Source organism: Pomacea canaliculata, linkage group LG10 (genome assembly GCF_003073045.1).
Source record: "Pomacea canaliculata isolate SZHN2017 linkage group LG10, ASM307304v1, whole genome shotgun sequence".
NCBI lineage: Eukaryota > Metazoa > Mollusca > Gastropoda > Architaenioglossa > Ampullariidae > Pomacea > Pomacea canaliculata.
This window is the reverse complement of record NC_037599.1, coordinates 16,839,415-16,851,380: the sequence shown is the minus strand read 5'-3', so window position 1 is coordinate 16,851,380 and position 11,966 is coordinate 16,839,415. Positions and strand designations below refer to the sequence as shown.

At 34.0% G+C, this 11,966-nt stretch overlaps 1 protein-coding gene across 1 annotated transcript; it reads left to right on the top strand.

Moving 5' to 3' along the window:
- Nucleotides 1-155: 155 nt before the first annotated feature.
- Nucleotides 156-11,136, top strand: LOC112573750 (mannose-P-dolichol utilization defect 1 protein-like). The gene is made up of 12 exons (XM_025254339.1): nt 156-336; nt 1,130-1,212; nt 1,640-1,712; nt 2,571-2,637; nt 3,010-3,130; nt 3,574-3,704; nt 6,683-6,903; nt 7,907-7,989; nt 8,417-8,489; nt 9,341-9,407; nt 9,790-9,910; nt 10,376-11,136. The coding sequence occupies exons 1-12, from the start codon at nt 176-178 to the stop codon at nt 10,510-10,512; spliced, it is 1,338 nt and encodes a 445-aa protein (XP_025110124.1). The 5' UTR covers nt 156-175; the 3' UTR covers nt 10,513-11,136.
- Nucleotides 11,137-11,966: the final 830 nt, after the last annotated feature.

Sequence of the window (11,966 nt, the reverse complement as noted above, 5' to 3'; positions counted from 1 at the left end):
CTACATCAACACTGAATAAGTGCAATCATTTCATGCGGCTTAAAAAATCATCGAATAAATCCATGAAACGGGATGATTGTGTGGCTGAAAAAAATGTGTGCACTGCTTCGCCTTGCATAACATAGCCGAGGCTGCTTCTGGTTTCACTTTCTGAAGAGCGTGCACTTCCGCAGCCATGGCTCACTTGACGGGTGCAATGCATCTTCTCTGCAATGTGTTGAGCACAGTGGTCGTAGTATCATGTCTTATTTTGAAACTACCCCAGATCATTGCAGTAGTCGGTGAAAGAAGCACTAAAGGGATCAGTATCGCAAGTGTTCTTCTCGAACTGACCGAGTAAACAAACGAGAAAAAGCAGTGGGTGTCAAAGGGAGCGTATCGGTGACGCCCTATTTATTTTGGCGATTGAGTTCGAGACCCACACGAAGGATTGTCCAGTAATAATCGGGTTGAAACTGTTTCAACAGTATTAATTTTGACACGAGTAAAAAACGAAATGAAAGAAACATAAGCCAAAAATCATGATACATGAATATAGCCATCCTGAGAATACCCCTGTTGTTTCTTTCTTTGATGACAGGAGTAATGTCATGACTGAATTTTCACCGCCACATGATAGCTTATTATTCCCGCTTGGACTTGCAAGGACATAATACAGTCCAGTTTAATGGATCGATCTGCTTCCTCTTGATTATAAATAAGTGTACCTTTATGTATAATTATTGTCATCTGGGTGACCATCTTCTTTCTCATTTTCCAAACAACCTCATTAAAATTTAGGAATAGTTAAAACTTAAAATGCTGTAATCTTAAAATGGCTCTTAATTCCTCTTAATTATACGTCAGTCTCTTTGCTGTCTTCACCCATTCAGTATGTTATAAGCATAATTATCACATTTATTAGATTAACATTAAAAAGCTGATTCTCTTTTTGTTGGTTACAGAAGTTTCATGGCTTATTTCCTTTTTTTCTTCTGATTGATTTATGCCCAGTCTTTTAAAACATTTGTTTTATTGACTCATATCTTAAAAAAGGTTTATTTTATCAAAGAATTGAATTACAGTAGTTCTTTTGGGTAAATTTAAGGGAATAAGAAATCTGCAAAACCATTTTTTTTATTAATTGAAGGTACTCCATAATGCTGACATATCACTTTGCCTTGACCTATCCTTTACCGACATATCTTGAGTATTACTTTCTTGTTCCACAAGGTAAAATATGACTTCAAACATTCTCTTTAAATTAGAAATTTTCGCAATTCTAAATTGGAGAAATAACTATTTTTTCAAAAATATAATTTTCAGAATATTTTCTTCTTTCTTTTCCAGTAATATTTTCTTTTTCCCCTTCATAGTATATACAAATAGAAATTTTCTGCAAACTGACAGTGGTAGATTAAGCTAATTCATTTCTAAACCAAATTGTATGTGATCAGTCAACTATGTCAATTAAATGTTTTTGTGTTGGGTCCATATAATGAGATGTAATTATCTTCTGTAATGGGATTATTACCTTCGAAAGCAATTGAAATAAGTGTAACTTTTACATTTAACACTTTTTCTTTGAGCATTTTACATGTTTTCTCCATTTCAGAGAAATAGAGATATAATCTTTTTAGTTTTTTTTTCCACTCTCCAGATCTTTTTCTTCTGGCTGCTATTTTATGGTATGAAAGAAAGCTACAACTGAAAGTATTAGCAGCATTTGTGTTGTATCCTTATGGTATCTTTCATCTTTTCAAAAGTAGAAGAAAGACCATTATTTTATTTTTTTTATTTAAATGTATTAGTGCTGGCAGTCTTCAGCTTCTCAGATTTTGCTTTCATAGAAATACAGCCAATGAGAATTATAAAGACTGAGGGGCAAATCCAAGTGAAACATGAAATTAAGCTTTACGTTGCTAGCAAGTTAGGAGGACATTGTGCTGTCATTAGTTTTGTCCCAAAAAATCCATTGTAAATTGTTATTTATTTTCTTAAGAAAAGACTATGTGGATTGACCAATATTCTGACTATTCTAACTTATTATATTGCTAATGCAAGAAGATAGAATGAAACCCACTCATTTGAAAATAATACTCCACTCAGCCTCAAATAGCTGTTAGATGACTTGCTCTCATAGATACTTTACAAACATTTAAGTTTTATTTTATCATCTGCCTGTCAGCAGCCATTCAAAATGATAAAAAAAAAAATTCTTTTCAAAACTTTAAATTTGTAATGTGAGACATCCAGCAGTCTAGGTGACCATGCCAAATCAGTTGAGCCAAGGAAACAGAGGATGTTGCCTCCCTCGTGTGCATAACACTAAATAGAACAGATCGTAGAAGGCTTATGCTCTTGTGTCATTTTCTATCCGCATATGTTTTGGATGGATTGAAAGGAGAAAAAGCTGGCTTTGGGAAATAATATCCATGCTTGTGAAAGCTTACAAAGTTTTACATGGGTACTTGTGCACAAGCTCAAGTACAAAAAAAAAAAAAAAAAAGAAAAGAAAAGAAAAAGATTAACATTTATCAAGGTATATGTTGGCTGTATTTGCTTTTGAATTTCCTTAACTTTGGCTGTAGATATTGCATTGTAGTTTATGCAGTGGCGTTCAGAATTGTTCCTGACATTGTGCTTCAGTTACTGATTGTGTGTACCTTTTAATAATATGACAGTTGAAGTTATACCATTGAAACAAATATGAGTCTCAGTTAATATCTCTAACCTCAGAAGAGTCACACATCATAATTGTGCTCTGACAGGAAAATAATCTAAGTTTTTTTTAAACTTTTAGCTGTTAATGGTAGTGGTAGTGTACAGCTTTGTGAAATTCTACAGATAATATTTTAGTTTGGCTAGTGTTTCTGCTGCATGACCATGGCTGAGGGTAGCTGAGGTTTGGAATCAACATAGTATTTTACAAGCCAGTGGGTCATATTAGGGTTAATATTATGTTTTGTTTATGGTAGTCAAAAGGGTTGAAAGCTAATAATTTTTTTTTTATCTACCATAACATTGCAGACTTCTTCTACACCTCTCTCAGTAACCAGTAGGTTGCTACAAATTTGTAAAGTGCTGAGACTTAAAGATGCTGGAAATATCAGTGCTGTGACCTGGGCTATTGCTACCTATGGCACACTAAGTATGCAAACGCACACAGAACTTCTTAAAAATCGATCTATACAATCCCTCTCTGTCCCTACGTAGATTTTATTTTAAGCAAAATGGTTTGGGTTTTTTTTTTAAAGTAGGGGAGATTTCGGCATTTCCAAGTATACTTTTGCTTAAAGGTTAATGTGCAAGAAGGCAGGAGTAAATTAAGCAGTGATTTCATGGATAACATTTGTTATTGGTTGGGGTCGGCTTGGTAGCATGGTAAATAAGTTTATCGCTGACCAAAGGTAGCTGTTAAATGATAGACACTTACAAAATAAAGGTTTTTACCTTGCATTCAATGACTGTACCATTTATATTTCAGAAGAGATTACTTTTCAGCAACATGGCATCAGCATTATGCATTTTTTAATCCATTGTTGCAATTTTTTCTGTTTATAATAATAGATTTTTTTTTTCTTTCAATCACAGTAAGAATCTTTACAGCAGCTGTTCAGACTGGGGATGTTGCAGTCCTGCTTAACTTCTTTGTCGGCTTCTGCCTGAATGCCTTAATGGTTACGCTAATCATATACTTCAGAGTCAAGAAACATAAAAAGCAAAACTGAAAAAATGTTTTTCTATCTTGTGATGATTTTTGTACATCTATTATATTAAAGATCACACATTATCAAAAGATATGACAAGTAATAGGTGACTGGTAAGTTAAGTGTTGCCATTGCTTCCTCAGAATAAGTTGCCAAGTGATAATTTGGTGTAAGTAATGCCTCACAGGAACTTGTAACAGCAGAGCACAATAAATATTGACAAGTCTTTAAGAAACCTTTTGTTATTGCCCAGTAAAAGCAATCAGTATTATGCAATAAATACAATGGGTTCAGTCTGTTGAGGTCATCTTTACCTGCTACTGCTGGTAAAGTTTCCTTTATTCTTTTAGGTAAGGCAGTTTTTGTGTGTACTTTTATCTTGGTGATTATTGATCATTTTCACATTTCTAGTCAACTAATTTGCTACTTTATTTAAAATTGTAAAATATTAGCTTGACACTTGTGAAAGAAGTATAACACATTGTGTTTGTTATATACATGAGCTTTTAGTTTCTCGAAGAGGATTTCTACATAATTCTATTTTAAAACAGTTTTTTTTCCCAGTTTGATGTGAATACAATTGAATTCTTAGATGCACTTTTCTTTTTTTTTTTTTTTTGCTTTCGTTGCAACAATTAAATCTTTAGATTTTTCTTACTTGCATCTTACATGGCCTTTGTGTTATCGTGTTTCTTTTGTTTAAAAATAATATAGCACATTTCCAGAGAACCAGCCAGACTGAAAGTGCTTTTTATATGTACATACAAGTACATAACCACAGCTTTTTAGGGTAGAAATCAAATGCACCTTAGTGAACATATATATGCATGCATACAGCATAAAACACAACACACACATGCACACTTTCCTTGCTTGATGGTTTCTGCCATTTACAGATCTCTTAAAAAAACATAAAAAGCTTCTCAAAAAAGGTATTCCTCCATATTTTCTCTCTCTGTGTGTTCCCACTTCTACATCTATTCACACTGAACAAGAAAACAGTCAGCACTCCTATTCACAATATTTTAATTTGAATAAAAACTTCTCAACTTTGAACATTATACAGATATTTCCCTCAGACAGACAAGTAGCAAAACCCTAGAATTAGGTTTTAGTCTAGTAAAATTATCCCTGAATGCTCATTTTAAGTCCCAAAACTGCAGATTGTAACTAGTTCTAACAGCCAGAAATATCACGAAATAAAGAGAGAGTGGGAACAGACTTTCTCTGGAGAGACTTAACACATTTGAGGCGCTTTATAATGCTCAACACAAACTATTTTTATGGTTCTAAAGTAGTACTTATCATTTCATATACATATTTATAGAGATGGACAACATGCTAAAGTGACATTCTTTACTGTATTAATATCTCATTTTAGTTTAACTGGTCGCATGTTGATGGCTTCTGTGTTGCTCAAGACATATACTAACATCTATTTTCTTATCACAGTGTTTTAACACTAACCATGTTCTAAAAAAAAAAACGTTTCTTTTACAAACAAAACATAATAATGCACTCTGCAAAATGTTCATACATTTTAAGCCAGAATCAGAAAAAGGAAAAAATGTGTTTACATTATTAACACTATTAATGTACTGATTGTAAAGCAGCAATGCATTTGAAACAAGATAATTCATAAAACCTATGGTAAGTTATGTAACAGACCTGAATCTACATGTTCAGATTCACATCTATAAAGTTATCCCATGATTATCAAGTGATCTGGCATTAAGGACCATGGTTAAAAGATTAATGAAGGCAATAAGTTGACATTTGTTGCCTGGCAAGCATTGCCACTGTCATGGTTCCAGTCAATGAATCTTTACATAATGAGTTCTGCACACCATGATGTTCGCATAGTCATTATTATTGTTCATATTTTTGTGTAAACTTTACTCATACTTCAACTTCTTGTCTTGTTTATGAGGCGACGAGAATCCAACTAGGATGTGCTTTGCTAGAAAAATCTGGCTTCCAAAGAAACTTCTCGGTTTTTCTGTGAATAGATCCAGATTGCTCGACTGCTAACCTCTCTCTGCTGTGAAAGTTCTTTTCAGTTTAGTAAATATTCCTGTATTTTGGTCGTTTAATACTTTTAATGCTTCTGTTGACATGACCACTTTGCATTCCTCATATGAGACTCCAGTGGCTCCGACAGTTCTGTTTGCACTGTATTTTTTGCGGTAAAAGTCGGAGCTCAGCCTCTGTAAACTTTCGTACGCTTGATCACACTTTGCTTCGTCATTCACAGTAGTGTTTTCACCCATCCTAAACGCATCAGCAACTTTCTGGCGTATGACTACAGCCAAATCTCGGCCTGTCTTTGACTGATCTAATGGCCATTCCTCGCATAAGCGTAAAAATTTGCGGTATCTTGCCGCCGATATGAATCGTTGAGCAATATGAATCGTTGAAGCGAGGCATGCTCATGCGTAGAAACTATGGATCTTCTAGTGTTGTTCAATGAATTAACAGACATGTTCGTAGTATTTTTTAAAATAAAAAACAATAAGAAAGCGTGAGTTTTATGTGTTTAGGTTTTTCATGTTGTTTTTATTTAAATTTGACGTGTATTTACTCTTTAGCAGACGATCAAACACCCACTCGCGCAGGGATATCAAACAAAAATAGTCCACTGTCCACATCACTTGCAAGCTATAATAATTTGAACCTAAAAGTTTCATTTGTTTCTCAACTGTTAAATTTAACTTTGTAGTATTTTATTTCTTGTTAGTTTCAGTACATTCTCTTCGCATGCCTCGCTTCAACGATTCATATCGTGGTTGCTAAGTGTAGTAAAGTCGCTCAAGAGGGTACTGTAGATATGAAATGTTTACGTTATCTTAACCATTTCATCCAGAACTCTACATCAACACTGAATAAGTGCAATCATTTCATGCGGTTTAAAAAATCATCGAATAAATCCATGAAACGGGATGATTGTGTGGCTGAAAAAAACTGTGTGCACTGCTTCGCCTTGCATAACATAGCCGAGGCTGCTTCTGGTTTCACTTTCTGAAGAGCGTGCACTTCCGCTGTTCATACAAGCCATGGCGCACTTGACGGGTGCAATGCAACTTCTCTGCAATGTGTTGAGCACAGTGGTCGTAGTATCATGTCTTATTTTGAAACTACCCCAGATCATTGCAGTAGTCGGTGAAAGAAGCACTAAAGGGATCAGTATCGCAAGTGTTCTTCTCGAACTGACCGGGTAAACAAACGAGAAAAGGCAGTGGGTGTCAAAGAGAGCCTCTCGGTGACGCCCTATTTGTTTTGGCATTTAGTTCGAGACCAACACGAAAGATTGTCCAGTAATAATCGGGTCGAGATTGTTACAACAGTATTAATTTTGACACGAGTAAAGAACGAAATGAAAGAAACATAAGCCAAAAATCATGATTCATGAATATAGCCATCCTGAGAATACCCCTGTTGTTTCTTTCTTTGATGACAGGAGTAATGTCATGACTGAATTTTCACCGCCACATGATAGCTTATTATTCCCGCTTGGACTTGCAAGGACATAATACAGTCCAGTTTAATGGATCGATCTGCTTCCTCTTGATTATAAATAAGTGTACCTTTATCAGGGCTTCTTCTAAAGCTAAATTCTTTGGGGTCCCAGGGACCCCTTCTTCAGATTTTTAAGGGGTCCCTGTTCTTCGCCCAAATTTGAATGGGACCCCATTGACGAAAATTGAAGGGGTCCTCCGAACTTTTAATGCGTACTGTACACAATTTTTTGCGTAAGCAGAAGCCCTGCCTTTATGTATAATTATTGTCATCTGGGTGACCATCTTCACTCTTAGCATGGATCAAATTAGGATCACAATTCTTTCTCATTTTCCAAACAACCTCATTAGAATTTAGGAATAGTTAAAACTTAAAATGCTGTAATCTTATAATGGCTCTTAATTCCTCTTAATTATACGTCAGTCTCTTTGCTGTCTTCACCCATTCAGTATGTTATGAGCATAATTATCACATTTATTAGATTAACATTAAAAAGCTGATTCTCTTTTTGTTGGTTACAGAAGTTTCATGGCTTATTTTCCTTTTTTCTTCTGATTGATTTATGCCCAGTCTTTTAAAACAGTTGTTTTATTGACTCATATATTAAAAAAGGTTTATTTTATCAAAGAATTAAATTACAGTAGTTCTTTTGGGTAAATTTAATAAGAAATCTGCAAAACCATTTTTTTTATTAATTGAAGGTACTCCATAATGCTGACATATCACTTTGCCTTGACCTATCCTTTACTGACATATCTTGAGTATTGCTTTCTTGTTCCACAAGGTAAAATATGACTTCAAACATTTTCTTTAAATTAGAAATTTTCGCAATTCTAAATTGGAGAAATAACTATTTTTTCAAAAATATAATTTTCAGAATATTTTCTTCTTTCTTTTCCAGTAATATTTTCTTTTTCCCCTTCATAGTATATACAAATAGAAATTTTCTGCAAGCTGACAGTGGTAGATTAAGCTAATTCATTTCTGAACCAAATTTTATGTGATCAGTCAACTATGTCAATTAAATGTTTTTGTGTTGGGTCCATATAATGAGATGTAATTATCTTCTGTAATGGGATTATTACCTTCGAAAGCAATTGAAATATGTGTAACTTTTACATTTAACACTTTTTCTTTGAGCATTTTACATGTTTTCTCCATTTTAGAGAAATAGAGATATAATCTTTTTAGGTTTTTTTTCCACTCTCCAGATCTTTTTCTTCTGGCTGCTATTTTATGGTATGAAAGAAAGCTACAACTGAAAGTATTAGCAGCATTTGTGTTGTATCCTTATGGTATCTTTCATCTTTTCAAAAGCAGAGGAAAGACCATTATTTTTTTTTTATTTAAATGTATTAGTGCTGGCAGTCTTCAGCTTCTCAGATATTGCTTTTATAGAAATACAGCCAGTGAGAATTATAAAGACTGAGGGGCAAATCCAAGTGAAACATGAAATTAAGCTTTAAGTTGCTAGCAAGTTAGCAGGACATTGTGCTGTCATTAGTTTTGTCCCAAAAAATCCATTGTAAATTGTTATTTATTTTCTTAAGAAAAGACTATGTGGATTGACCAAAATTCTGACTATTCTAACTTATTATATTGCTAATGCAAGAAGATAGAATCAAACCCACTCATTTGAAAATAATACTCCACTCAGCCTCTTAAAACAAATAGCTGTTAGATGACTTGCTCTCCTAGATACTTTACAAACATTTAAGTTTAATTTTATCATCTGCCTGTCAGCAGCCATTCAAAATGATAAAAAAAAAAATTCTTTTCAAAACTTTAAATTTGTAATGTGAGACATCCAGCAGTCTAGGTGACCATGCCAAATCAGTTGAGCCAAGGAAACAGAGGATGTTGCCTCCCTCGTGTGCATAACACTAAATAGAACAGATCGTAGAAGGCTTATGCTCTTGTGTCATTTTCTATCCGCATATGTTTTGGATGGATTGAAAGGAGAAAAAGCTGGCTTTGGGAAATAATATCCATGCTTGTGAAAGCTTACAAAGTTTTACATGGGTACTTGAGCACAAGCTCAAGTACAAAAAAAAAAAAGAAAAGAAAAAGATTAACATTTATCAAGGTATATGTTGGCTGTATTTGCTTTTGAATTTCCTTAACTTTGGCTGTAGATATTGCATTGTAGTTTATGCAGTGGCGTTCAGAATTGTTCCTGACATTGTGCTTCAGTTACTGATTGTGTGTACCTTTTAATAATATGACAGTTGAAGTTGTACCATTGAAGCAAATATGAGTCTCAGTTAATATCTCTAACCTCAGAAGAGTCACACGTCATAATTGTGCTCTGACAGGAAAATAATCTAAGTTTTTTTTTTTAAATTTTAGCTGTTAATGGTAGTGGTAATGTACAACTTTGTGAAATTCTACAGATAATATTTTAGTTTGGCTAGTGTTTTTGCTGCATGACCATGGCTGAGAGTAGCTGAGGTTTGGAATCAACAGTATTTTACAAGCCAGTGGGTCATATTAGGGTTAACCATATTTAATATTATGTTTTGTTTATGGTAGTCAAAAGGGTTGAAAGCTAATAATTTTTTTTTTATCTACCATAACATTGCAGACTTCTTCTACACCTCTCTCAGTAACCAGTAAGCTGCTACAAATTTTTAAAGTGCTGAGACTTAAAGATGCTGGAAATATCAGTGCTGTGACCTGGGCTATTGCTACCTATGGCACACTAAGTATGCAAACGCACACAGAACTTTTTAAAAATCGATTTATACAATCCCTCTCTGTCCCTGTGTAGATTTTATTTTAAATTTTGGCTAGAAGAGCAAAATGGTTTGGTTTTTTTTTTTAATCAGGGGAGATTTCGGCATTTCCAAGTATACTTTTGCTTAAAGGTTAATGTGCAAGAAGGCAGGAGTAAATTAAGCAGTGATTTCATGGATATCATTTGTTATTGGTTTGGGTCGGCTTGGTAGCATGGAAAATAAGTTTATCGCTGACCAAAGGTAGCTGTTAAATGATAGACACTTACAAAATAAAGGTTTTTACCTTGCATTCAATGACTGTACCATTTATATTTCAGAAGAGATTACTTTTCCGCAACATGGCATCAGCTAATTAGCTGCATTATGCATTTTTTAATCCATTGCTGAAATTTTTTTCTGATTATAATAATAGATTTTTTCTTTCAACCGCAGTAAGAAGCTTTACAGCAGCTGTTCAGACTGGGGATGTAGCAGTCCTGCTTAACTTCTTTGCCAGCTTCTGCCTGAATGCCTTAATGGTTACGCTAATCATATACTTCAGAGTCAAGAAACATAAAAAGCAAAACTAAAAAAAAATGTTTGTCTATCTTGTGATGATTTGTGTACATCTATTATATTAAAGATCACACATTATCAAAAGATATGACAAGTAATAGGTGACTGGTAAGTTAAGTGTTGCCTTTGCTTCCTCAGAATAAGTTCTCAAGTGATAACTTGGTGTAAGTAATGCCTCACAGGAACTTGTAACAGCAGAGCACAATAAATATTGACAAGTCTTTAAGAAACCTTTTGTTATTGCCCAGTAAAAGCAATCAGTATTATGCAATAAATACAATGGGTTCAGTCTGTTGAGGTCGTCTTTACCTGCTACTGCTGGTAAAGTTTCCTTTATTCTTTTAGGTAAGGCAGTTTTTATGTGTACTTTTATCTTTGTGACTATTGATCATTTTCCCATTTCTAGTCTACTAATTTGCTACTTTATTTAAAATTGTAAAATATTAGCTTGATGCTTGTGAAAGAAGTATAACACATTGTGTTTGTTATATACATGAGTTTTTAGTTTCTCGAAGAGGATTTCTACATAATTCTATTTTAAAAGTTTTTTCCCCAGTTTGATGTGAATACAATCGAATTCTTAGATGTACTTTTTTTTTTGCTGTCGTCGCACCAAGTAAATCTTTCGATTTTTCTTACTGGCATCTTACATGGCCTTTGTGTGATCGTGTTTCTTTTGTTTAATAATAATATAGCACATTTCCACAGAACCAGCCAAACTGAAAGGGCTTTTTATATGTACATACAAGTACATAAGCACACACCTTTTTAGGGTAGAAATCAAATGCACCTTAGTGAACATATATATGCATGCATACTCACAGCATAAAACACAACACACACATGCACACTTTCCTTGCTTGATGGTTTCTGCCATTTACAGATCTGTTAAAAAATGTAAAATGCTTCTCCAAAAAGCTATTCCTCCATTCTTTCATCCATATTTTCTCTCTCTCTCTGTGTTCCCACTTCTACTACATCCATTCACACTGAACAAGAAAACAATCAGCACTCTTATTCACAATATTTTAATTTGAATAAAAACTTCTCAACTTTGAACATTATACAGATATTTCCCTCAGACAGACAAGTAGCAAAACCCTAGAATTAGGTTCTAACCTAGAAAAGTTATCCCTGAATGCCCATTTCAAGTCCCAAAACTGCAGATTCTAACTAGTTTTAACAGCCAGAAATATCATGAAATAGAGAGTGGGAACAGACTTTTTGGGGAGAGACTTTGTGGTGCTTTATAATTCTCAACACAAACTTTTTTTTATGGTTCTAAAGTAGTACTTCTTATCATTTCATATACATATTTATAGAGATGGACAACATGCTAAAGTGACATTCTTTACTGTATTAATATCTCATTCTAGTTTAACTGGTTGCATGTTGATGGCTTCTGTGTTGCTCAAGACATATACTAACATCTATTTTCTTATCACAGAGTTTTAACACTAACCATGTT

Excerpts from the sequence above, each read along its gene's own strand:
- LOC112573750 (XM_025254339.1), top strand. The coding sequence starts at position 176 with ATGGCTCACTTGACGGGTGCAATGCATCTTCTCTGCAATGTGTTGAGC. Across the intron at positions 7,990-8,416 it reads TTGCTTTCTTGTTCCACAAG|ATCTTTTTCTTCTGGCTGCT; the intron begins GTAAAATATGAC and ends TCCACTCTCCAG. Across the intron at positions 9,911-10,375 it reads TGCTACCTATGGCACACTAA|TAAGAAGCTTTACAGCAGCT; the intron begins GTATGCAAACGC and ends TTTCAACCGCAG.